The sequence below is a fragment of the Aquarana catesbeiana genome, linkage group LG12 (genome assembly GCF_042186555.1).
Source record: "Aquarana catesbeiana isolate 2022-GZ linkage group LG12, ASM4218655v1, whole genome shotgun sequence".
NCBI lineage: Eukaryota > Metazoa > Chordata > Amphibia > Anura > Ranidae > Aquarana > Aquarana catesbeiana.
In genome coordinates this window covers 21958316-21983292 of record NC_133335.1, presented here as the reverse complement: position 1 = coordinate 21983292, position 24977 = coordinate 21958316, and the positions used below count along the sequence as shown (strand labels likewise).

At 41.4% G+C, this 24977-nt stretch overlaps 1 protein-coding gene across 3 annotated transcripts in view; it reads right to left on the bottom strand.

Annotated features, from left to right (window-relative positions):
* Positions 1–24959, bottom strand: part of LIME1 (Lck interacting transmembrane adaptor 1) — a 50948-nt gene extending 25989 nt beyond the window's left edge. The window contains exons 1-6 of one of the 3 annotated variants that reach the window (XM_073607375.1): positions 24822–24959; positions 24418–24583; positions 15533–15667; positions 8728–8791; positions 6263–6350; positions 3020–3348 (exon numbers count right to left, since the gene is read on the bottom strand). In XM_073607375.1, coding sequence (XP_073463476.1) covers positions 3020–3348; positions 6263–6350; positions 8728–8791; positions 15533–15645 — 594 coding nt within the window. In that variant the 5' untranslated portion in view covers positions 15646–15667; positions 24418–24583; positions 24822–24959. Of the gene's footprint in view, positions 1–3019; positions 3349–6262; positions 6351–8727; positions 8792–15532; positions 16505–24417; positions 24782–24821 lie in introns of those variants that run through there. The other 2 variants (XM_073607377.1, XM_073607378.1) reach the window with 2 other exon arrangements.
* Between the last annotated feature and the right edge of the window lie 18 nt (positions 24960–24977).

Sequence of the window (24977 nt, the reverse complement as noted above, 5' to 3'; positions counted from 1 at the left end):
TACACGTTTTTGATCCATTGTAGTCTATGGAACTAAAAACCGGAAAAAAAGTCCCAGGTCCTTTCCATAAAATGCACAGATGTGAACGTGACCCCCATAGGAAACCATGTTAAATGGACTGTAGTGTGTTTCAGCAAAACTGAACACGTGCTAAAAAAAATGCATAGGTGTGAATCAGGCCTTAAAGCAAAAATGTTTATGCACGTTTTTTTTTTCTTTGTTTCAGTTATAAAATTTTGCATCTTTCTTCATAAAATTTAGGCCAAAATGTATCTGTTACATTTCTTTGGTGAAAATAACCCAAATTCTATATTATTTAGTATATAGGAAAGTTATAGAGTCCAGAATCTATGGTATAGATCTGAAAATTGATCAATCTTGATGCATCATGAAGACCTATCCCTATTTCTTGAGGCCTGAAAATGCCAGGATAGTACAAATACCCCCCCACATGACCACTTTTTGGAAAGTAGACAGTCCAAGGTATATTGAAATAATATATAATCAGCGCAACAATCAATATAATAATGTGAAATCAATATATAAAAATGCAATTAGCCTACTAATAGACTTCATGTGATTGCTGCCCACACCACTTAGAGTGTATCCACACGTGACTCTCAATAGATCAAACAAAACTAAATATAGTGTAGCACAACCAAAAACAAGTCCAAATATTTTGTTATATTTGGACTTGTTATTGGTTGCATAATATATATATATATATATATATATATATATATATATATATATATATATATATATATATATATATATATATATATATATATATATATATATATATATATATATATGTATGTATGTATGTATGTATGTATATATATATATATATATATATATATATATATATATATATATATATATATATATATATATATATATATTTTATATATCTTGGACTAAACAAAACATAGTGTAGTGCAACCAAAAACAAGTCCAAATATAACAATATATATATATTATATAATATCTATCTATCTATCTCTCTATCTATCTATCTCATGGCAGGTTTTTTGAAGTTGTAATTTTTTTTGTCATAATTTTTTGGAAAATGAAGTTAAAGAAGAAAAAAAAAAATTCTGAATTTTTTTTTTTCAATACTTTCACTAGTGTAGTACAGCGTCATCATACAACTGGTATGGCGGTGATCATCAGGGACACTGACTGGTGACAATACAAAAAAAAAAATTCAATTTTTATTCCATTTTTTTCTTTTACGATTTTTTTTTTCAACACACTGTGACGAGAGCAAAATAATGTTACCATAGTATTTTTTTTTTCACATTATGATTGCTTATAGCAGTGAACTACATTGCTATAAGCAAGCATTTACTGAATGAAATTGATTCAGTTTGTTTTGTTGTGGTTAGCTGTGATTGGTCAAAGCTAATCACATGGTACAGATGGGCTGTGATTGGCCCCGTCTGTACCACGTAATCATATTGATTAATCACAGCTAGCAACACAATTGTACACAATGGATGGCATGAAAGGAAGCCATCCATTGTTTACAGCGCTCATGTGACCTGCTGCGATTGGTCACAGCGGTCACATGGTACCGGCAGCAAGCCTGTACACTGATCAGTCATTAGCTGTGTTCGGCGGACACAGCCGGTGACAGATAGCGCCGCTGCGCTGCCCCGTGGCCACACGAGCGGCGCTTCCTGAGAGGACGTCATATGACGTCCACTTAGCGCAGTAAAGCCACCGCCCAAGCTGTCATTCTGCTATAGGCCAGGTGGGAAAGTGTTAATGCAGAAAATGCATTAAAGAGGAGGGCCCATTAAAAAAAAAAAAAAAAAATTAAAAGTCAGCAGCTACAAATACTGCAGCTGCTGACTTTTAATTGGACACTTACCTGTCCCAGGGTCTAGCGATGCGGGGGATCGAAGCCCCGCTCGTCTCCCCCTCCGTTCGGCGGTGCCGGCATTGCAACTGTGGGCGCCGGGCTGTAGCTTCACAGCCTGGCACCCACTGCGTATGCGCGAGCGGCGCTGCACACTGTGATTGGCCGCTCAGTCACCAGGGACCTGTAATGGGTCCCAGATGATTGACAAGTGGGAGGGAACAGAGCCGAGTCCTTCCTGTGCCGAGGGGGAAGTGATGTCACCAGCCCAGGCACTGAAAGAGGCAGACTACGAGGGACCCCCTAGCAATAGGCATTTAGAGGTAAGTTAAAAAAAAAATTTCCAAATGTTTTTTTTTTATTTTTTTTTTAGGCACAGTCATGCATTTTTTTTTTTAGGGTGGAACACCACTTTAAAAGTAAAAACCTTCTACCTTTAGAACCACTTTAAAGGGTAACTCCACTTTCATGGGAAAAAAAAAAAAATGATGAAATGATCAAAAATGTATTAAAAATAACCTTTCCTTTTCAATCTGCAGCACTGTAAATTTTCTGTAAAATACAAATATGGCAACCTGGAGGTGTTCTGTACACAGATAGTGCACCGAACACCCCCCAGGTATGTAATTTCCTGCTTGTGTGATTGGCTCACTGATTTTCGCAGGAGTCTGCATACAAATTCGATTTTAAGCAGTCCCTGCAACAAAAAGGTCATTTTTGGTGAGATACTCCCAAAAAAAAAAAACAAAAAAACATATGTCTAAAGGGATGAAGACCCTGCCACTTTCCTCATTAGAGCCCTGCAGGTGCAGCAGCCGATTAATAACAAAATCACTCCCATACAGATTCACTTTGCGCATGGACACAGACAAACAGCTATTTATCCAGAATAACACAAGGTAAGAATCTGCAAAAAAGTTTGATAAAATCCTTGCAATGTACATAGATCACCCCAGGTGGGAATATTTTTTGGCATTTATACAAGTAGGCATTGTGCTCCTCATCACTGAGCAGAATGGTGGGCTAAGGGCAAGTATGAGCAGTTAGGGCAAGGGGACTAAAGTGAACCTCTGGCAAAGCACATTTGAAGGTAATATGCTTTACAATCTGATTGTACAATCTCCTTTAGACAAAACTCGTTGAACCTCATACCTCAAGGTCGTCCGGCCTATGTGGAAGGATAGGCTCTTCCGAGGGTTTCTGTGTCTGCGAATCCTTTTCCTTCCTGGATTGCTGCACCCCTGTGTTCAGCCCCTTCTTCACCTTGCGAACGACGGCGTATTCAGCCGTTACTTCATCTGCTGGAGACTCACTTGGCACGGTATCCATCTCTGACCGAGAGCCCACACACTCGTACAAGGAGGTCCTTAGGGGCTCAGGAGTGTAGTTCAGGTTGGAGTAGGTGGCATCTTCGTCAGTAGCGGCAGGGAGCTGCCAGTTTGAGGAGTGGTATAGCGGGTCCATGCTCACAGGCCGAAGCTCTGGTGGCACAAAGAAGAAAGGATGTTAATGATGCACACAGGATAATGGGCATAAATATATACCAGGACTTGCCTATGGCATTGGTGTTTTATCCCATACGGAGGACAATTAAAACCAGTGGTGGCTGGTGCTCAAAATTTTTTAGGGGGCGCAAACAAACTCAAAAATACTGAACCCCCCCCCCCCCCCGATCAATTGCAGCCTCACTGTGCCCATCACAGGCAGCCTCACTGTGCCCATCACAGGCAGCCTCACTGTGCCCATCACAGGCAGCTACTTGTGCCCACCATACGCAGCCACTTGTGCCCATCATACGCAGCCACTTGTGCCCACCATACGCAGCCACTTGTGCCCACCATATGCAGCCACTTGTGCCCACCATACGCAGCCACTTGTGCCCACCATACGCAGCCACTTGTGCCCACCATACGCAGCCACTTGTGCCCATATGCTGCCACCTGTGCCCATATGCCACCAACTGTGCCCATCATATGCAGTCACTGAGCTCACCGACCCCCCCCCCCCCCCCGCCACTTGCGGCTACGACACCCCCCTGACATCCTGCCTCCTGACTGGCGGGGAGGAAGGTTAGTGTGAAAATGGCAAAAATGAATTCGCTATGGTCACACAATTGGGTGGGATCAGGGCGCACTCTCTGCACCCCGAGCCCACCCTATTTTGAAGCCTATTAGAGCCTCGGCCTCTAATCAGGTGCCTCAAAAAATACCAACCCCTGCAATAGGACACCATGCGTCCGGCGTTCTGAAATGGATGGGGCGCCCGTGCGCCCACGGTGCACGGGCCGTCACTGATTAAAACACATACAAAGTGTGGCTTTGGTTACTGTTGGCTGCCTCTGCTGACCTCCTTCTGAGTATACTATTTAGCTGACAGTCATAAAAAGGTATCTAGGGGTTACACTCACCCAAAACAAACATTCTGCCTTTACCGGCAGCAAGCTCATTCCAGGGCAATTTTTTATAGCTTGGCCAACACAGTAATATTTTACTAAGCAAGACCTATAAAAAGAAGCCTATATATTTCTCGCAGTACAGATCCTCTTTAAGGGGCACTGGTCAAGATAACAGTATGAAAGGAAAGCAAAATAAAAAACGATAATAAAAAGCTAATAAACACTAAAATTAAAGCGGGCCTTCAGTCATTTTTTTTATCTTTCCATCTATTAACTTTTCTGTCCTTATTGGACATTAAAATTTGGAATAGTAAAATTATTTTTTTCTGCCAGTAAATACCTTATACAACCCACTTCCTTTTTCTTGTCTGGTAATAAGCCTAGGCTTATGACATCCTGCACAGCTCTCTCTCTCAATCACTCTCCTGAGAGTTTGCCAGGATGGGGGGGGGGGGGGGGAGTCATAAGAGGGCCAATGAGAGCTGTGCCTCTGTGTGTCTGTGTAAATCCAGGAAGTGAACAGGCAGCAGCTTCGGCTGCCCACAGTTAAAATGGTTGCAGCCAGACTTAGTGGAGGGAGATTTGGCACAATACGAAAATCGGAAGTAAAATTTCGTCCGGCGAACGATCTGCCGATTTTCGGATCGGTAGTATGTGCTTTCGACAGCCGATTACGGTTTTTCGGCGGACAAAAGCTGGATGTGCAGACTATAATATTTAAGTTCACGTACAACTAAAATATTTGTCGTACGTGAACTTATTGCTCGATATTCGTTTAATTAGTACGGTTTTCGTACAAACAAAATTGTAAGCGCAAGACTACACATGCTCAGAAACGAAAGAATACATACAAAACTATTCAACACATGACGTCACTTCTGAAGTTGTATTCTGTCCTACGAGAATTTTCATATTTTTAGTAACCTCTTCACTTTCGACATGAGATTAGCATGCAACAAAAAAACGGACAAACGATTGTCCGAAAATCTGATCGTGTGTGCGAGGCTTCAGTGGAGGGAGATTTCTGCAGCATATTTGGCAAGTACAGAATCACAGCATATATAAAATAATATGCAAAGTGGTTGGAGGGAAGCTTCAGAATGGCAAAGATGTTTTTATTACAAATGATGTGAGCCGGCTGCGGTTCCTCTTTAACACTGCTGGATACTAAAGTTAATGCTAAAAAACCAAAAAACTGCGCTTAGTGCTGGAAAACGTATGCGAATCAAAAATGTGCAGATCAGTGCAATAATAAAATAAAAAAAAAAAAAAAAAAACAGCAGCACTCACAGATATCCTCAAAAACTGATATATTGCCCCCAATATGTTGAGCGGTTATATTTACATAAAACATGCAAATCACAGTTAAATAAAAAAATGTGATAAGTCCTCATAGAAAGTTCAATATTAAAATCAATACATATATCCGCTACTGAAAACCTGTGTAAAAATCTCCTTCACTGGCAACCCTCCGAAGACGGTCTGTGGAATGAAACGCGTAAGGGCAGAGCCTAGCGGTGACGTCATCACGCTGGTGTCAGTTTCTATTTCATGCATATGTCACTTCCACTCCTGTGAGTAGATTATACATATTTAAATAAAGCTCGGTTGTAGTGCAAGTTTGGGCAGACCTGTGGGGTCTCGGGCTCTGGTAAACGAGCTGTGACGGAATCACGGTTAACAGTGTTCGGTGAAGGAGATTTTTTTTTTTTACACTGGGTTTTCACAAGTGGATATATTTATTGGTTTTCTCCATTGGACTTTGTATGAGGACTTTTCACATTATTGATTTAAATGTGATGTGCATGTTTTACGTAAAAATAACAGTGCAACTCATTGGGGGGTATACTAAAGTTTATGTCCTGCTTTGCTCTGCATGAACAGCAAAACAAGTACCAAAAGGGTCACAGGATGGGCACGAGGGGTCCGCTTTCTGATTCTGGACATGACATCACCTAGGAAAAAAGAGGACCTATAAATACAAGTAAACGTGAACTTACGGTGGTCTCCAAATCGTGGCTTTTTGATTTCATGGAGTTTGGTGTCGGATTTGCTGAGAGATCTAAGCTGGGTTTGACGCAGCAGGGTCTAGAAAATGACAGACAGTCAATGATAAAAAAAAAAAAAAAGTACCAAAAAGTCTAAAAAAAATTATATTATGGCTAAACGGTCAACGACGGAAAGAAAAAAAAAACGATTGCTGTTCAGTTTTCACAATCAGACTATGCTTGCGAAGGATTAATTGAAAAGAGTGCTTTTATGGTTTTTATTTAACTAGCATAGAGTCGCGAAGGGTTAGAACCCCCTTGTCAGGCTTTAAATGACTTCTCCACTGTATATAAGAGAAGATAAAAGTGTATATAGGCAAAGGGTAGGCAACCTCGGCCCTCCAGCTGTGGTGAAACTACAAATCCCGTCATTCCTCTGCCCCATCAGATTTGGCGACCCATCAGATTCTGTAACGGAAGTGACGTTCCGTTGCCGCCATCTTGCTACACCCCGCACTCCTCCATAGTAAAGATACACTGAGAAGGGGGAAAGCGGACATCTTGTTACACCCACCAGAGTTTTGTTACACCCCCGGAGTTTTGCACTTTACACTTATTTTTAACAGTAAAGTAAGTTTATATAGTGAAATACAGTACTTACAACTCCGTCTGGCTGGTTGGATGTTGAATTTTAAAAGCAGCGGCGAGCCTGCGGATCTCACAGGTTTGCTAATCTGACAGAAGTTTGCTGCTTTTAAAATTCAACATCTAAACAGTCAGACGGAGTTCTAAGTGCTGGATTTCACTATTTAACCACTTGCCGACCAGCCGCCATCATTATACTGTGGCAGTGTAAAATATTTAGAATACATATCGGCCTAAACTGAGGAAAAAAATTAGTTTTTTTGATTAAAAATTTGGGACATTTATTATAGCAAAAAGTAAAAGATAGTGCTCTTCTTTTGTGGCCATTCAGGCCATTTTTTGCGATACGCCACTTTGTCGATTTAACTGACAATTGCGCGGTCGTGCGACGTTGCACCCAAACAAAATTGACGTCCTTTTTTTTCCCACAAATAGAGCTTTCTTTTGGTGGAATTTGATCACCTCTGTGGTTTTTATTTTTTGTGCTATTAACAAAGAGCTATAGTTTTGAAAAAAATATTTTTTTTTTTTTACTTTTTGCTATAATACATATATAAAAAACCAAAATGTATTCATCAGTTTAGGTCGATATATATTCTTCTACATATTTTTGGAAAAAATAAAATCGCAATAGGCGTATATTGACTGGTTTGCGCAAAAGTTATAGCGTCTACAAAATAGGGGAAAGATTTATGGCATTTTTATTATTTTTAATTCTTTTACTAGTAATGGCTGTGATTTTTAGCCGGACTGCGACATTGCGGCGGACGGATCGGACACTTTTTTGGGACCAATGACATTTATAAAGCAATCAGAGCTAACAATAGCCACTGATTACTGTATAAATGTCACTGGCAGGGAAGGGGTTAACACTAGGGGGCCGATCAAGGGGTTAAGCGTGTTTTCTAGGTGTGTTCTAACTGTGGGGGGGGGGGGGCTGCCAGCGACATGACAGAGATCCCTGGGAACAGTAGATCCCTGTCATGTCACCTTACAAAGGCAGTTCCCCGTTCTGCCTCTGTAATAGGCGATCGCAGGTCGGCGGGCGGACATCGAATCCGCCCACTGTACAGCTACGGCGATTTGCACAGGAGAGACGGCCTGCCGCCGTATAATGACGCCGGCTGGTCGGCAAGCAGTTACATGATCACATATGTGCAGGCTTATAAATGGGAAAAAAAAAAAAGTGTGTGTGGAGATGGGCTTAAAGTGCATGTAAACCCCATTCATGAAATTTGAGCTGGCCACATATATCTGTAGTGTTTACTTATCTCTCTTCAAAGCCCTAAGTCTCGTGGCTTTCCCCTGCTCCATTCTTCTGTTATCAGCCTGATAACATCTGACAAGTTCTCCGTCAACTGTGATAAAACCAGGCTGAATTTTGTGTCAGGGTGTGTGCTATAAATAGATTAGCAGAGAGCTGGTCTATTCACAGCACAGCTCTGCAAGTCTTTGCCTGGGGAGGGGGGGGGGGGGGGGTGAGTGCGCCTTTCCTCCAATCAGCTGACTCACAGTGGTTGGCAAGAATCCACTCCTACAGGTGAATCAGGAAGAGAAAATTCTAACAGGACGTATGTTATATATATCGTATACGTATTTCTGAACCGTATATAACGCTGAAGACAGCAGATATACATGTAAAACTTATGTAGGGAGATTTGTTTCATCTCTGTGTATCATCTGAGGCTGTTCACTTCACTGGGTATATGTCAGGGTTTACATCCACTTTAAGCTTAATAAGGCAAGTAAAAAAAAATCTTCATAGGCAAGCCTACAGAATTACAATATTAATACACAATTATTCCTCTACTCATCAGCATTATAAAATTTACCACATCGACAAGGGCCACCCCATTGGGATGGAGATTCCTCATTATCCTCTTCCTTCTCTTCCTCCTAAACAGGGACAAACATATCAGATATCAACATCACCTTCCAACACCTAATCCACCTTTTTTCACATAAAAATCAATATTTCAGTGAACAGACATTTTAATAACGGCATGAATAATGAATACATTTTAAAACGTGTCACAATATATAGCAACAGTATCATTATTTAGCCCTGGTTCACACCGGTGCAGTTTCGAAATCGCGCTACTTCAGCGCGATTTTAAAGCCACAGTTCAGCGCGATTTGCACTGCCGATTTCATTGCGGCGTCACTTACCAGAAGTCTATGCAAGTCACAATAAAAAAAAAAAATAATTTTCCGTAAAAAGCAGCGCAGGAACCTTTTTCATAATCGCTGCGACATGAATGGTTCCATAGCTGGCAATGGGGTGCGGCTTGTCATGCGGGTTTGGAACTGTCAAACCGCATGACAAGTCGCACTGGTGTGAACGGGGGCTAAAAATAAGATTTCTCCCTTTACCATTGAACGCACTTCCTGTCCTGGGGTGACAACTTTGCTCCTCCGTTGATACAATACAGTGTTGTCACCCCAGGACAGGATATGTGTTACTGGCGGGATCACCAGGTGTAAATAAAGGAAAAGCCTAAATACATAAAGAAAAATAAATAATGCACTCACCACTGACTAGTAAGCTTCAATGTTTGTTTAACCCTTCCCAGCCAGTGTTATTAGTACAGTGACAGTGCATATTTTTTTTAGCACTGATCATTGTATTAGGGTCACTGGTTCCCGCAAATTGTCAAAAGTGTCAGTGTTTGATTGTCCGCCGCAATATCGCAGTCCCGCTATGTCACTGATCGACACCATTACTAGTACAGTAAAGCCTTGGTTTGAGAGCATTTTGCAAGACAAGCAAAATCTTTAAAAAAAATTTTGACTTGATGTACAAGAGATGTCTTGATATACAAGTAGCGTCATGTCACAACTGGGTATAAAAGATTAGAGAGGCGCCTCTAAGTGTAGCAATATGGTTACATTTAATAAAGGTACAACATTTAGCAATTCACATGGTTGACGATTAAAACAGACACATCTAAGTATTCGGGCATCCGGGGTAAAGCTGTCCACATAAACCATCCTCCGCACCGTCATCCCTTCCACGCTGCGCTCCACAAGCCATTCAAGCCTCACTTCCAGAACGCTCTACTGCAGGGTAGTCTTCCCGGTCACGATGGCAGGCTGACAGCGGTGAGAGTCAGCGGTGCTGAGGATGGTCTATGTGGACAGCTTTACCCCGGAAGCCGGCATACTTAGATGTGACGCTTTTATTCATCAACCATGTGAATTGCTAAACGTTGTACCTTCATTAACCACTTGACAACTGGGCACTTAAACCCCCTTCCTAACCAGACCAATTTTCAGCTTTTGGTGCTCTCACATTTTGAATGACAATTACTCAGTCATGCAACACTGTATCTTTATGAAATTTTTGTCCTTTTTTTCACACAAATAGAGCTTTCTTTTGGTGGTATTTAATCACTGCTGGTTTCTTTATTTTTTGCGCCGTAAAAGAAAAAAAGACCGAAAAATCTGTAAAAAAATACATTTTTCTTCATTTCTGTTATAATATTTTGCAAATTAGTAATTTTTCTTCATATATTTTGGCCAAAATTTATACCGCTACATATCTTTGGTAAAATTAACCCAAATCGGTGGATATTATTTGGTCTTTGTGAAAGTTATAGAGTCCAAAAGCTATGGTGCGAATATCTGAAAATTGATCACACCTGAATTACTGACGGCCTATCTAATTTCTTGAGACCCTAACATGCCAGAAAAGTACAAATACCCCCCAATGACCCCTTTTTGGAAAGAAGACATTCCAAGGTATTTAGAAAGATGCATGGTGAGTTTTTTGAAGTTGTCATTTTTTCCCACAATTCTTTGCAAAATCAAGGTTTTTTTTTTACTTTTTTTTTTTTTCCACAAAATTGTCATATTAGCAGGGTATTTCTCACAGACCGCATATGCATACCACAAATTACACCCCAAAACACATTCTGCTATTACTCCCGAGTACGGTGATACCACATGTGTGAGACTTTTACACAGCGTGGCCACATACAGAGGCCCAACATGCAGGGGAGCACCTTCAGGCGTTCTGGAGCACCCAGGCCAATTCTGACATTTCTCTCCTACATGTAAAAATCATCATTTATTAGCTAGAAAATTACTTAGAACCCCAAAACATTATATATGTTTTTTTAGCAAAGACCCTAGAGAATACAATGGGGGTCGTTGCAACTTTTTATCTCGCACAGTATTTGCGCAGCAATTTTTTTAACGCTTTTTTTTGGAAAAAAACAGTTTTGTGCTTTACAAAAACCAAAATAATAAAGTTAGCCCAATGTTTTTGCATAATGTGAAAGATGAAGTTACGCCGAGTAAATAGATACCCAACATGTCACCCTTCAAAATTGCACGCGCTTGTGGAATGGCGCCAAACTTTGCTACTCAAAAATCCCCATAGGCGACGCTTTAAAATTTTTTACTGGTTACATGTTTTGAGTTACAGAGGAGGTCTAGGGCCAAAATTATTGCTCTCGCTCTACCGATCGCAGCGATACCTCACATGTGTGGTTTGAACACCGTTTTCATATGTGGACGGGACTTATGTATGCGTTCGCTTCTGCATGCGAGCACGCAGGGTCAGGGGCGCTTTAAAAAAATTTTTTTTTTTTTTTTTTATTGTTCATTTTACTTTATTTATTTTAGTTTGATGCTTTTTTCCAAAAAAAAAAAAATTTTTGACCACTTTTATTTCTATTACAAGGAATATAAACATCCTTGTAATAGGAATATGGCATGACAGGTCCTCTTTACAGTGATATATGGGGTCAATAAGACCCCACATCTCACCTCTAGGCTGGGAAGCCTGAAATTAAAAAAAAAAAAAAAAAAAAAGATCCTGGCTTCGATCGTAGCGGTGAGTCGGTAGAAGCACCGCAAGGCGGCGGGAAGGGGGGACGTCCCCTCTCGCCTCCCGTAAGAACGATCAAGCAGTGGAACAGCTGCTATGATAGTTCTCATGGTGTAGGGAATCGCCGGCTGAAAAAGCTGATATCTGAATGATGCCTGTAGCTGCAACCATCATTCAGATATCTCCGCACAAAGTCAAGGACGTTGTATGACGACCGGCGGGCGGGAAGTGGTTAAAACGCTTTTTTTTTTTTTTAACACAAAATTGTCCATTTATACAATATTTCTACCACATAACATGTACATACCAAAAATGATACCCCAAAATAGATTCTCCTTCTCCTCCTGAGTACGGCGATACCCCATGTGTGAGACTTCCACAGCCTGGCCACATACAGAGGCCGAGTACAGCTGAGCATGGCTCAGCATGGCAGGGTATGGCGGGGTATTGCGGAGTATGGCGGGGTATTGCGGAGTATGGCGGGGTATGGCAGGGTATTGCGGAGTATGGCGGGGTATGGCAGGGTATTGCGGAGTATGGCGGGGTATGGCGGGGTATGGCGGAGTATGGCGGAGTATGGCGGAGTATGGCGGGGTATGGCGGGGTATGGCGGGGTATGGCGGAGTATGGCGGGGTATGGCGGAGTATGGCGGGGGCATGGCAGAGTATGGCGGCGGGCATTGCAGAGTATGGCGGCGGGCATTGCAGAGTATGGCGGGGGCATTGCAGAGTATTGTGGGGGCATTGCAGAGTATTGCACAGCATTGCAGAGTATTGTGGGGGCATTGCAGAGTATTGCACAGCATTGCAGAGTATTGCACAGCATTGCAGAGTATTGTGAGGGCATTGCAGAGTATTGCACAGCATTGCAGAGTATTGTGGGGGCATTGCAGAGTATTGCAGAGTATTGTGGGGGTATTGCAGAGTATTGTGGGGGTATTGCAGAGTATTGTGGGGGTATTGCAGAGTATTGTGGGGGTATTGCAGAGTATTGCAGAGTATTGTGGGGGTATTGCAGAGTATTGTGGGGGTATTGCAGAGTATTGTGGGGGTATTGCAGAGTATTGCAGAGTATTGTGGGGGTATTGCAGAGTATTGTGGGGGTATTGCAGAGTATTGTGGGGGTATTGCAGAGTATTGTGGGGGTATTGCAGAGTATTGTGGGGGTAATGCAGAGTATTGCACAGCATTGCAGTAGTGAGGGATGGCTGAGCATGGATGGATGGATGGATGGATGTCTCTGTGCAGCACTGTGGGCACTACACATACAGCCCACAGCGCTGCAGACATCCATCCATCCCCCTCTCCTCCACAGTGTACCGATCGGTACACAGGAGGGGAGGAGAGGAACCGGCGTCATCAGATGACGCTGGTCTGTTTACATGTGATCCCGCCGTCATTTGACGGCTCGATCACATGGTAAACGGCCGCGATCAGCGGCCATTTACCGGGATCCGTGATGCGCCGGGTCCCCTGGACCCGGCGGTCACGGATGTGTTCGGGTGCGCGCCCCAGGGGGCGCGCAAGAGGGGAATTCTGGGAGGACGTCATAGTACGTCCACCCAGAGTTATTCAACCGCCCTGCAGCCGTCATTCGGCTATGGGCCGGTTGGTAAGTGGTTAAATGTAACCATATTGCTACACTTAGAGGCGCCTCTCTTTTCTTTTATACTCTGGAGCTCCCGCTGGATTTTGCTTCTAATCCCCTTGTGGAGGCTTCCATTTGTTTACGGACATTTTATGGTTACACAACCTGGTCACATTGCTATAATCTTTTTATATGGACTATAAACTGAAGGACCTATGGATAAATGGTTGTGGAACGAATAATCTGAGTTTCCATTATTTCTTATGGGGAAATCCGCTTTGCTATACAAGTGCTTTGGATTACAAGCATGTTTCCAGAATGAATTATGCTCGCAATCCAAGGTTTTACTGTATAAAAGAAAGAAAAAATTCCATATATATACTGTAGTTTGTAAACACTATAACGTTTGCGCAAAACAATCAATATACACTTATTGGGATTATTTTTGACCAAAAATATGTAGCAGAATACATAATGGCCTAAATTGATAGAAAAAAGTAAAAATTAAATAAGAAAACAGCAGTGACAGACCATAGTAGACACAAATTAAAAACAAAAAAGTTGCGCTAATAATCAAGGTGAGAAACAAAATTAAATATGCAATGAAGGGAATAGTCTATTACATAGCCTTGAAAGAATAAAGAAACACAAACAGGTGAAATGACATATGGTAAAAATGTGAGTTGGGTATCCTGGAGGAATCTTTCCGATCTTCAGCTAGCTCCTGAGGCTTTGGTGGATTACCTTACCCTGCAGAGGTTTACTTGCATGCACATGTGACCTCACTAGCAATAGGAGGTCCACATCAACTGGTAAGAGGTCCCACTAACAGGGCGATTGTCACAGGAGGATCTTCTTGGTGGTGGAACCCCTCTGGAAAAATGATCTTGTTTTTTTTTTTTTTTTTTTTTTTTATATACATCCCGAATAGTTATGACATAGATTGTAAAAATATTGAAAACTATTCTGGAAAGTACATAGAAGTGAAAGTCCACGGGATGTATATAAAAAAAAAAAAAAACACAAGATAATATTTCCAGAGGGGTTCCACCACCAAGAAGATCCTCCTGTGACAATCACCCTGTAAGTGGGACCTCTTACCAGATGATGTGGACCTCCTATTGCTAGTGAGGTCACATGTGCATGCAAGTAAACCTCTGCAGGGTAAGGTAATCCACCAAAGCCTCAGGAGCTAGCTGAAGATCGGAAAGATTCCTCCAGGATACCCAACTCACATTTTTACCATATGTCATTTCACCTGGTTGTGTTTTTTCTCCCCATTCTTTCAAGGATACAGAATAGACGATTCCCTTCACTGCATATTTAAATATTGATTCTCATTTTAATCTAAATTGATGAATAAATTGGATTTTTTTTTTAATTTTTCATTGATTAGGTTTTATAGCAGAAAGTAAGTATTTTTTTTTTTTTTTCAAAATGATTGCTTTTTGTTTGTTTATAGCGCAAAAAAAAAAAAAAAAACGCAGAGGTGATCAAATACCACCCAAAGAAAGCTCTATTTGTGGGAAAAAATTGAATAAATTTTATTTGGATACAGCGAATGACAGTTGCAGTGCAGTTGCCAGTTAAAATAACGCAGTGCCAAATGGCCTGGTCATGGGGGGGGGGGGGGGGGTGGGGGGGTGGGGGGGTGGTAAATCTTCCGGAGGTCAAGTGGTTAAAGGAAATCTGTTTTGAGAGTTTTGAAATATATAGGCTTCTTTTATAGGTCTAGCTCAGTAAAAAAGATTACAATCAAGTGGCTAAAGCCCAACTCCAACCCAGGTCTGTTTATTCATTTTAAACAGAGAGAGTAGAAAAAGGGTTGGAGCCTCTGTCAGGTTTTGTACTCCTATCAGTGATATTGACTTCCTGTCTGTATGGAGGACACAAAAAAAAAAAAAAACAAATTTAAGTAGTGTGAAGTAGTGTTAGAATGTCACAAAGTTTTTATTGTTCTCTATGCCATCTTGTATGCTTACCTGTTACCACCAGTCACAAAAAAATACAAATAAAATAATAATAACAATAGAAAAAATAAAAAAAATTTAAAAAAAAGCTTTTTTCCTAAACCCATTAAAAACTGGTTCTCCTTATGACACTTTTTTTATGTCTGTGAGATTCCTGTGTAATAAATTTCCTCTTTTAAAAAAAAATGAACAGAATCAAAAGGAATACCTCTACATCCAGGAGCGTTCTATTTGAAGTGACCTACCTTCTCTTGCAGAGGGCGCACAGACCGCAGAGCAGAAGAAACAGACCCAGCGCAGAGCAGAGGGCAGGGAGGATGTGATCTGAGGGTGAAGGAGTCACAGGACCTGGAGCCATAGTGGCAACTTGCACCTAATAGCTATAAGGAGATAAAAAAATTAAATAAAAAAGCTCAGTATCCTATGTAGTCACATTAATCAGAATTGACAATCATTGCTGATCAGGCATTCTCTGCACACAGCTGAAATACGGGTCACGTTGGATGATTTGTGCAGCACGATGCGGGGTGCATCATGACTTACAGCTTGCAATACTCAGGAGGCCTCGCATTGTGCTGTTACACCACTTCCTGTCAAGGTGCAGGTGTCTGCCTTGCTCAGCTCTGCATGTGGTTTAGCACTGCAACTTTATCAAGGTCTATCATGACTTTAACCCCTAAAGCTATTAGAAGTTTCCATGCAGTTGCTGTATGATCCTTACTTCAGAGTCCCCGAATGACCCCTCGACTTCAAATATGAGACCACTAATGCACGCGTGTGCCACCAAGGACACGAAAGGTTTTAAATGCTGTTGGGGTTCTTAAAGTCCATCTCCAGTTTACCCAATGCTGTCCGTAATTCAACATAATAGGGGGACCAGCGCCAGGGAGAAGAGTAGTGCTTTAAAGCAAAACTATCACGAGAAAAAAAAATATTATATATATCTCCCAGTTGGGGTGAGCTGCACAGGAATCTTTAGTGGATGCACCAATCAGCCGGCAGATTGCATTTTTTTTTTTTCCGTGATCTAAAGTTCCATAAAAAGGTTAATATATATATATATATTTTTTTTTTTTTTTTTTTTTTTTTAAATTTAAGAGCATACCATAATTAAAATGTTTTGCTACAATACTCATCTTTAAGATGCCCCCCATAGCAATAGCTTTACCCAATCCAATGTAAATGTATTGAGTGCTATTCTTCCCCACCACTACAAGCACCACTGGAGGAGAGGAAGAAGGACAAGAAGGACCTGTGACCTGTGATTTCATTGGAAAAAAAAAGATATCTATTTATCTATCCATCCATCATAAAAGATGTTTAAAATTGTCTTTCTGTTGGCCTCCTCGGAAGCTGGTTGCGATATAACTTGTCGAGAGTATCGCCGCCGTGTCTCCCACGCCCTCTCCCCTGCCCTTCCTCCCCCCCCCCTTCCCCCCCTTGATTCCCCTTGTTCTTCCTTCTCTATTCTTTATATGGTTGTAAAATGGAAAAAGTAGGCGAGGTTCACCCCGAATATACTACCTGAAATAGGACGTGAGCTCACCTATTACAAGTTGAACTAAAAGCTGTATGCACGAGCCAATAATTACACTCTAAATGTAACTGTACTGACCATTTATCTGTCTGAGCGTTGTCAACTTGAAATGGCCGAATCGGCACCTGCTTTTGCTTGTATGTGTTGGGGCCCTCGCCCTTGATTGGAGTTGAATAAAATTTATATTTGAAAAAAAAAAAATTTGTCTTTCGGGTGTACATTACTATGTACTACACAATGTCAAAAATAAAATGTTGATATTCAGCATTTTGGAGTGCAAAACCTTTTTATGGAACTTTAGATCACGGGAAAAAAAATGCAATCTGCTGGCTGAATGGTGCATCCACTACATTTCAAAAGATTCCTGTGCAGCTCGCCCCAACTGGGGTATATATGTGTAGCACTAACTCACGGTGGAGCTGCTGGTTTAAGCGGGTCTGTTACCTTCACTCTGCTTCCCTCTGTTTCACCGGCACCGGGTCTAAGGGTTCCATTGAGTTTACTGCTGGACGACACACGCACCAACACTGGAGTACGTTTTCAATGCTTTATTAAACAGTCAAACTTTAGGAAGTAGCAGGAAAAAGACGGAAAAGGAAACCTTCAGGAGAAACTCAAATATCTTCTTACAAGATCTTAGTGACAAATGTCCTGGTAGATTTCAGATAATTATATGGAATGCATTCCCCTCATGGGATACACTCTTTGCTCGTCTGGATAGGCTTCTCTCACCAGTCTAGCAACCAGTACGCAGCACGAATCTAAAGTCTCTGCCACAGACTTGTTTGGGGGGGTAAATCTGCACAATCCTCTGCCACAGGATGTATCAGATCTTCTGCAGTGAACAGTCAGTCACAGTGCCTGAACCTTTAAGCCGAACCAGCGACACTCTACTGTATAATTACTTCTTTTGGATATGTCCTCCAACCGAGTCACCAGGCCCCTCTATAGACCAGCACGCTGCGTGATCTCTCCAAGACAGGTCCTCCCTTGGGATCTCCTCGGCCGTCCAGCTTCGTCACACAGGACCAACAGCTCAGGACCATTCCTCAGCCGCAGTGGTAGGCCCCAGACAAGCCTCTGGACCCACCCCTACGCCGCAGCATCGTGGGCCTCCCGATCGGAGGACCACAAGGTAGCTCCTTAACACATACCTGTCGGCCAGGAGGGCCAGCAGGTGGCTGTAAAACGACCTTAGAACATGGAGTCTGTCCCATAAATACCCCCTTCCCAGAATGCAACTCGGAGGACCACCTCCACCGAGCTTGTCTCCGAGACAGAGGAGCATCCATACACTTCGACACGTTGCCTTTCCAACACTGACTAATGGTAACAGCGACACCCACCGGTCAGCACGGAAGCACACACAACGTCAGCCAAGCTGGAACAGAGGCGAACTTTTAACCTTCCTAACACACAATTTACCTAATCTGCGGTAGATTATAAATCTACCAGCGCTATATATATATATATATATATATATATATATATATATATATATATATATATATATATATATATATATATATATATACACACACACACACACATACACATATATACATACATTTTATATATATATATTTTTTTATTACCTAGTAAAGCGCTAAGCTGTTTGTGCAGCTTTGTAAAGATTAATCCACTAACAATAAAGAGAATTTTCAGAATGTGGCGATTCTATTTGAGATGTCTATCGAGATAGATAGGTAGAGATCTATATCCATACAGGTGCATCTCAAAAAATGTAAAATATCAAAAAGTTAAATGATTTCAGTATTTCAATTCAAAAAGTGAAACTCATATTAAATAGATTCATTACACACAGTGATTATATATATATATATATATATATATATATATATATATATATATATATATATATATATATATATATATATATATATATATATATATATATATATATATATATATATATATTTTCCAAGCATTTCTTTCATTTTGATGATTATGGCTTACAGATAGTAAAAACCCAAAATTCAGTAAGTATCTCAGATAATTAGAATATTACATAAAGAACAATAAAAAAAGGATTTTTAATACAGAAATGTTGGATTACTGAAAAGTATGTCCATGCACAGTATAGTATGCACCCGATACTTGGTCGGGGCTCCTTTTGCATGAATTACTGCATCAATGCGGCGTGGCATGGAGGCGATCAGCCTGTGACACTGCTGAGGTGTTATGGAAGCCCAGGTTGCTTTGATAGCAGCCTTCAGCTTGTCTGCATTGTTGGGTCTGGGGTCTCATTTTCCTCTTGACAATACCCCACAGATTCTCTATCTATTAGGTTTAGGTCAGGCAAGTTTGCTGGCCAATCAAGCACAGTGATACCGTGATCATTAAATCAGGTATTGGTACTTTTGGCAGTGTGGGCAGGTGCCAAGTCCTGCTGGAAAATTAAATCAGCATCTCCATAAAGCAGGTCTGCAGAGGGAAGCATGAAGTGCTCTAGAATTTCATGGTTGAGGGCTGCGCTGACTTTAGACTTGATAAAACACAGTGGACCAACACCAGCAGAGGACATGGCTTCCCAAATCATCACTGACTGTGGAAACTTCACACTGGATCTCATGCAGCTTAGATTATGTGCCTCTCCACTCTTCCTGCAGACTCTGAGACCTTGATTTGAAAATGAAATGCAAAATTTACTTTCATCCGAAAAGAGCAACAAGTCCAGTCCCTTTTCTCCTTAGCCCAGGTAAGATGCTTCCGACGTTGTCTCTGGTTCGGGACTGGCTTAACACAAGGAATGTGACAGTTGTGGCCCATGTTCTGGATACATCTGTGTGTGGTGGCTCCTGAAGCACCGACACCATCCATAGTTCACTCCATGTGAATCTGCCCAAAGTTCTTGAATGGCCTTTGCTTCACAATCCCCTCAAGGTTGTGATTATCCCTATTGCTTGTGCACCTTTTTCTACCACACTTCCGGTTTCCACTCAACATTCCATTAGTAAGTTAGGATACAGCACTCTGAACAGCCAGCTTCTTTAGCAATGACCTTTCGTGACTTAACCTCCTTGTGGGGGGTGTCAATGACTGTCTTCTGGACAACTGTCAAGTCCGCAGTCTTCCCCATGATTGTGTAATCTACTAAACCAGACTGAGAGACCATGTAAAGGCTCAGGAAACCTTTACAGGTGTTCTGAGTTAATTAGCTGATTAGAGTGTGACACCATGAGTCTACAATATTTAACTTTTTTACAATATTCTAATGTTCTGAGATACTGAATTTGGGGTTTCACTCGCTGTAAGCCATAATCATCAAAATTAAAAGAAAGAAATGCTTGAAATAGATCACTCTGTGTGTAATGAATCTATAAAATATATGAGTTTCACTTTTTGAATCAAATTACTGAAATAAAATCAACTTTTTGATGATATTCAATTTTTTTTGAGATGCACCTGTATATGGAAAAAGGGTATCAGCACTCCATACAAAATAAATGCCTCGGTGCTCCACACAAAGCAGATAATGTAGCACTCAGGTATTGTAGGTAGGTATTGTAGGCACTCAAAGGGCTTTCACAGAAGGATGAGCAAAATGACATAGAACCTTTACTGTACTGTTTCCCAAGAAAGAAAAGAAGAGAAGGGCAAACTGTGACTTGCTGAAACATCAGTGTAATAAAGCTTCTATATCATCCTCCCTGTTCATCTGTGTGAGTGTCTACCATTCCTGCTGATATAAAAAAAATAAAAAGGATATATTATGATTTGCCAGAGAAACAAATTCTCGCTAAAGGCCCATACACACGTTAAGAAAATCATAAGTAAAAATTCATAGGACGAGCGATCAGCAGATTATCTGATCGTTAGTATGGTGCTTTCGACAGCCGATTCGACTTTTCGGACGACAAAAGCTGAAAGCGCACGCTATAAAATTTTTTACCGTATGTGAACACAGCGTCCGATTTTCATTTACTTATCGTCCAAAAAAAAAAAAAATCGTAAAGCCAAGACTACGTATGCTCGGAAACGAAAGAATACATTGCAAAACAATTCAACACATTTCATCACTTCTGAAGTTGTATTCTGTCGTACGAGAACTTTCGCAAGTTGAGTAACCTCTTCACTTTCGATATGAGACTAGCATGCAACAAAAAAAAATAAAATATCGAGGATTAGTCGTCCAATAATCCCATCCTGTGTACAAGGCTTAAAGTGATTGTAAAAAGTTTCCGTTTTTTTTTTTTTTGTTAAACATAACGAAAATGTTATACTTCCCGCCTCTGTTGCAGTGGATTTGCACAGAGCAGACCAGATCCTCTTCTTCTCGGGTCCCTCTTCGGTGCTCCTGGCCCCTCCCTCCTGTTGAGTTCCCCCACAACAAGCACCCGAGCCGAGTCACAGCTCCCTGTGTCCATTTAAACACAGAGCCGCGGCTCGGCCCCACCCCCTTTCTCTCCTCATTGGCTGACTGACAGCAGCGGGAGCCAATGGCGCTGCGCTGTTGTCTCAACCAATGAGGTGGGCAACCCCGGGCAGCTGAGACACTCCTGCAACATCACTGGATCTAGATGGGCTCAGTTAAGTATTGGGGGGGCTGCTGCACACAGAAGGCTTTAAGTATGTGCAATCAGGAGTGAATTATTCATCTAAGGACAATAAAAAAAGCTAGACTGGCAGTTCACAGTTTGTCATATGAATGACCTCTGCTACATTTCCCAAGTCCATACGCACCATTTTGGTATGATCTGGTTCTGGTCATGTGTATTTGGTGGACAAACGATTATCTCAGGGAGGGAAGTTATTTAACACAAGATTGTGACAAGTCTCTGTAAGGCCAAGAAATCCACCGCAAATCTAGCAAGTACTGTCCAATCTCTAAAAGGAAAGACTAATTTTAGCAGAGATTCCTGGAGGCTGTTGGGCCTTGCAGAAGGAGGTCAGGGGGACTGGCAGTGGCTCCGTGCCTGGCTATGAGCCTCGACTGTAAGCTAATTTAAAAGGCTACTTTTAATATAAATATATGCATTTCTTTAATTCTACTATCAGTTTTTTTTTGTTTTTTTTGTTTTTTTATACATCAAATGATTTCTAAATTAAATCATTGCTGGACTAAGAGGGTGTTTTTATATTTGTTTAAAGTTCGGTTTTCAAAGAAACAGAAAAAAAAAGGAAGACCTTCTGTCAAAAATATTCATTAAACAAGGGAAAAAAAAACTGTGCTGTGATGGAATTATTAAGGCATATCTGCAGTGAGATAACATGGCTACCAGCAAAATGTTAAAATTTCCTAGTAGACATAATGCACAGATAAAAAAAATCAGTATAAGAATTGGGGAACTCATGGGATAATGACCTTCTATTTACAGAGGTCTTTGTTGCACTCTCTCTGCTATACCAAACTGAAAAGGTCTCATAAAAGTGAAGAAAAAAAAAAAAGGGACTTGTGGAACATTTTATAACTGTCTCTTGATCAACTGATACTTATGCCGCGTACACACGAGCGAACTTTACGGCAGACTTTGCCCTGCAGACTTGGACAGACTTTACGACGGACTTTCCGAATGAACGGACTTGCCTACACACGATCAACCAAAGTCCGACGGATTCGTACGTGATGACGTATGACCGGACTTAAACAAGGAAGTTCATAGCCAGTAGCCAATAGCTACCCTAGCGTCGGTTTTTGTCTCGAGTCCGTCGAAAAGATTTGAAACATGTTTCATTTCTAGGTCTGTTGAATTTCTGGGGAAAAAAAAGTCTGCTGGAGCCCACACACGATCGAATTGTCCGACGGACTCCGGTCCGCCGAACCAAGTATGCCGTAAAGTCCGGTTGTGTGTACGTGGCATTACACTATCTGGCCGAAATTATGTGGGCATCCCTAAAAATGATCAAGTTCAGATTCGCAAAGCCAGGTCCATAAGGATATTGTTTGACGAAATTGGTGTGGGGAACATCAAGTGCCCTGAGACCTCAATGAACATCTTTGGGACGCAATTGAACACAGAGTGTGAACCAAGTCTTCTCATCCAACTTCAGTACCTGACCTCACATATGCTTCCCCTGGATGAATGAGCATAAACTCTGACAGACACCTCCAAAATCTCAGCATATTAATGACAATGGCTTTGGAATGGGATGTCCACCAACTTTTGTGCGATGGTCATATGTCCACCAACTTTTGTGCGATGGTCATATGACCCCCAACTTGTGTGATGGTCATATGTCCACCAACTTTTGGCCAGAGTAAATGTGACTGACAGCTCCATGTGGGATCGATGGGCTAATTGTTTTTATATTTTTCCCCCAGATAACGAGTGAACCTTGTTAAAAGGTGCTGACCTAAACACTGGGGTAAAAGCGGATGTAATGACTGCTAGAGAAAGCAAGTTGTTGAATGCTTAGATGCTGTCTCAGTGTCTAGCCCAAATCTAAAAGGAAACTTAAAGAAGCATTTTTAAAAGAGAATTCCTCTCCTCTCTAGAAGGATGGTATGGTCCAAAGGCTGACATTTGTCATCTAAACACATTTCAAATACAGGTTTGAGTTTATCAGCGACCTGTAGCAATATAACCTTTTTTTATGTAGTGGTGAAACCACCAGCACTTCAATCACTTAAAAACCCACTAAACTGCCACATTTAGGTACATTTTAGAATTATCACCTGAGCACTTGATACTTACACTATCTGGCTGAAAGTATGTGGACGTCCCTAAAGATGATCAACTTCAGATTCGCAAAGCCAGGTCCATAAAGATATTGTTTGACGAAATTGGTGTGGGGGACATCAAGTGCCCTGAGACCTCAATGAACATCTTTGGGATGCAATTGAACGCAGAGTATGAACCAGGTCTTCTCATCCAATTTCAGTATCTGACTTCACATATGCTTCCCCTGGATAAATGAGCACAAACTCTGACAGACACCTCCAAAATCTCAGAGAAGTAGAAGCTGTTATAGCTGCACAAAAAGTGAGCCAACACCATATTAATGACCATGGTTTTGGAATGGGATGTCCACCATCTTTTGTACGATGGTCATATGTCCACCATCTTTTGTGCGAGGGTCATATGTCCACCAAATTTTGTGCAATGGTCATATGTCCACCATCTTTTGTGCAATGGTCATATGTCCATCAACTTTTGGCCAGAGTGAACATGGCTGACAGTTCCAAGAGGGATTGATAGGCTAATTGTTTTTATATTTTTCCTCCAGATAACGAATGAACCTTGTTAAAAAGGTGCTGACCTAAACACTGGGGTAAAACAAGCGGATGTAATGACTGCTAGAGAAAGCAAGTTGTTGAATGCTGTCTTAGTGTCCAGCCGAATTCTAAAAGGAACTTAAAGAAGTGTTTCAAAAAAGAATCCCTCTCCTCTCTAGGGGAATGGTATGGTCCAAAGGCTGACATTTTTTATCCAAACGCATTTCAAATATAAGTTTAAATTTATAAGCGTCCTGTAGCAATATAACCTATTAGCGATGAAACCACCAGCACTTCAATTGTTTGAAAATCCACTAAACTGCCACATCAAGGTGAACACCTCCATAAACAAAATGATGGACAGACAACCAGCAAGCTCAAAATATTTTAAAAACAAAAAATAACCATGGTCTTACCTTTGAAATGGACAATCATGCATGATCCTAGGGTGTGCCATCAACCATAGAGGCCTAGTGGTTGTCCAGCGTTGAGCGACCTACTGGAAGACAACCGAGCCTCTAAGAAATCATAGCGAGGGGGCGATTGAATTACGATACTAGCAGTCTCGTCCGCTTCGAGGTGCTGCCAAAAACAGAAAATGAACATAAAAGGACATACATGACTGTTTTCAGCAAAGCGCGGGGTAAGCACAAGACGTGCAAGTCTGATAAGGCGTGTTGAGCGTCGAGCAGGTAGCGGGGGACCAGATATGATCAGAGCGAAGGGAAGTTCAAAATGTCAAAATGGCTTACAAAAAGAAGCAGAGATGGGGAAGAGTTGAGAATTTGGGGGACATGGAGTGGATCAATACAATAATTACCAGGGTCCCAATGTGCACTGAGTGTGCAGGATTCTAAGCTTGCCCTCGCAGGAAATGTTCTGTGGTATGACACCACTCCCTTGCCTCAAAGATCATGACATCGAGAAGAAAGGAAGGGGGGGTGTTGAAATCTCTCAAAGACAGGTGTGGGCAGGA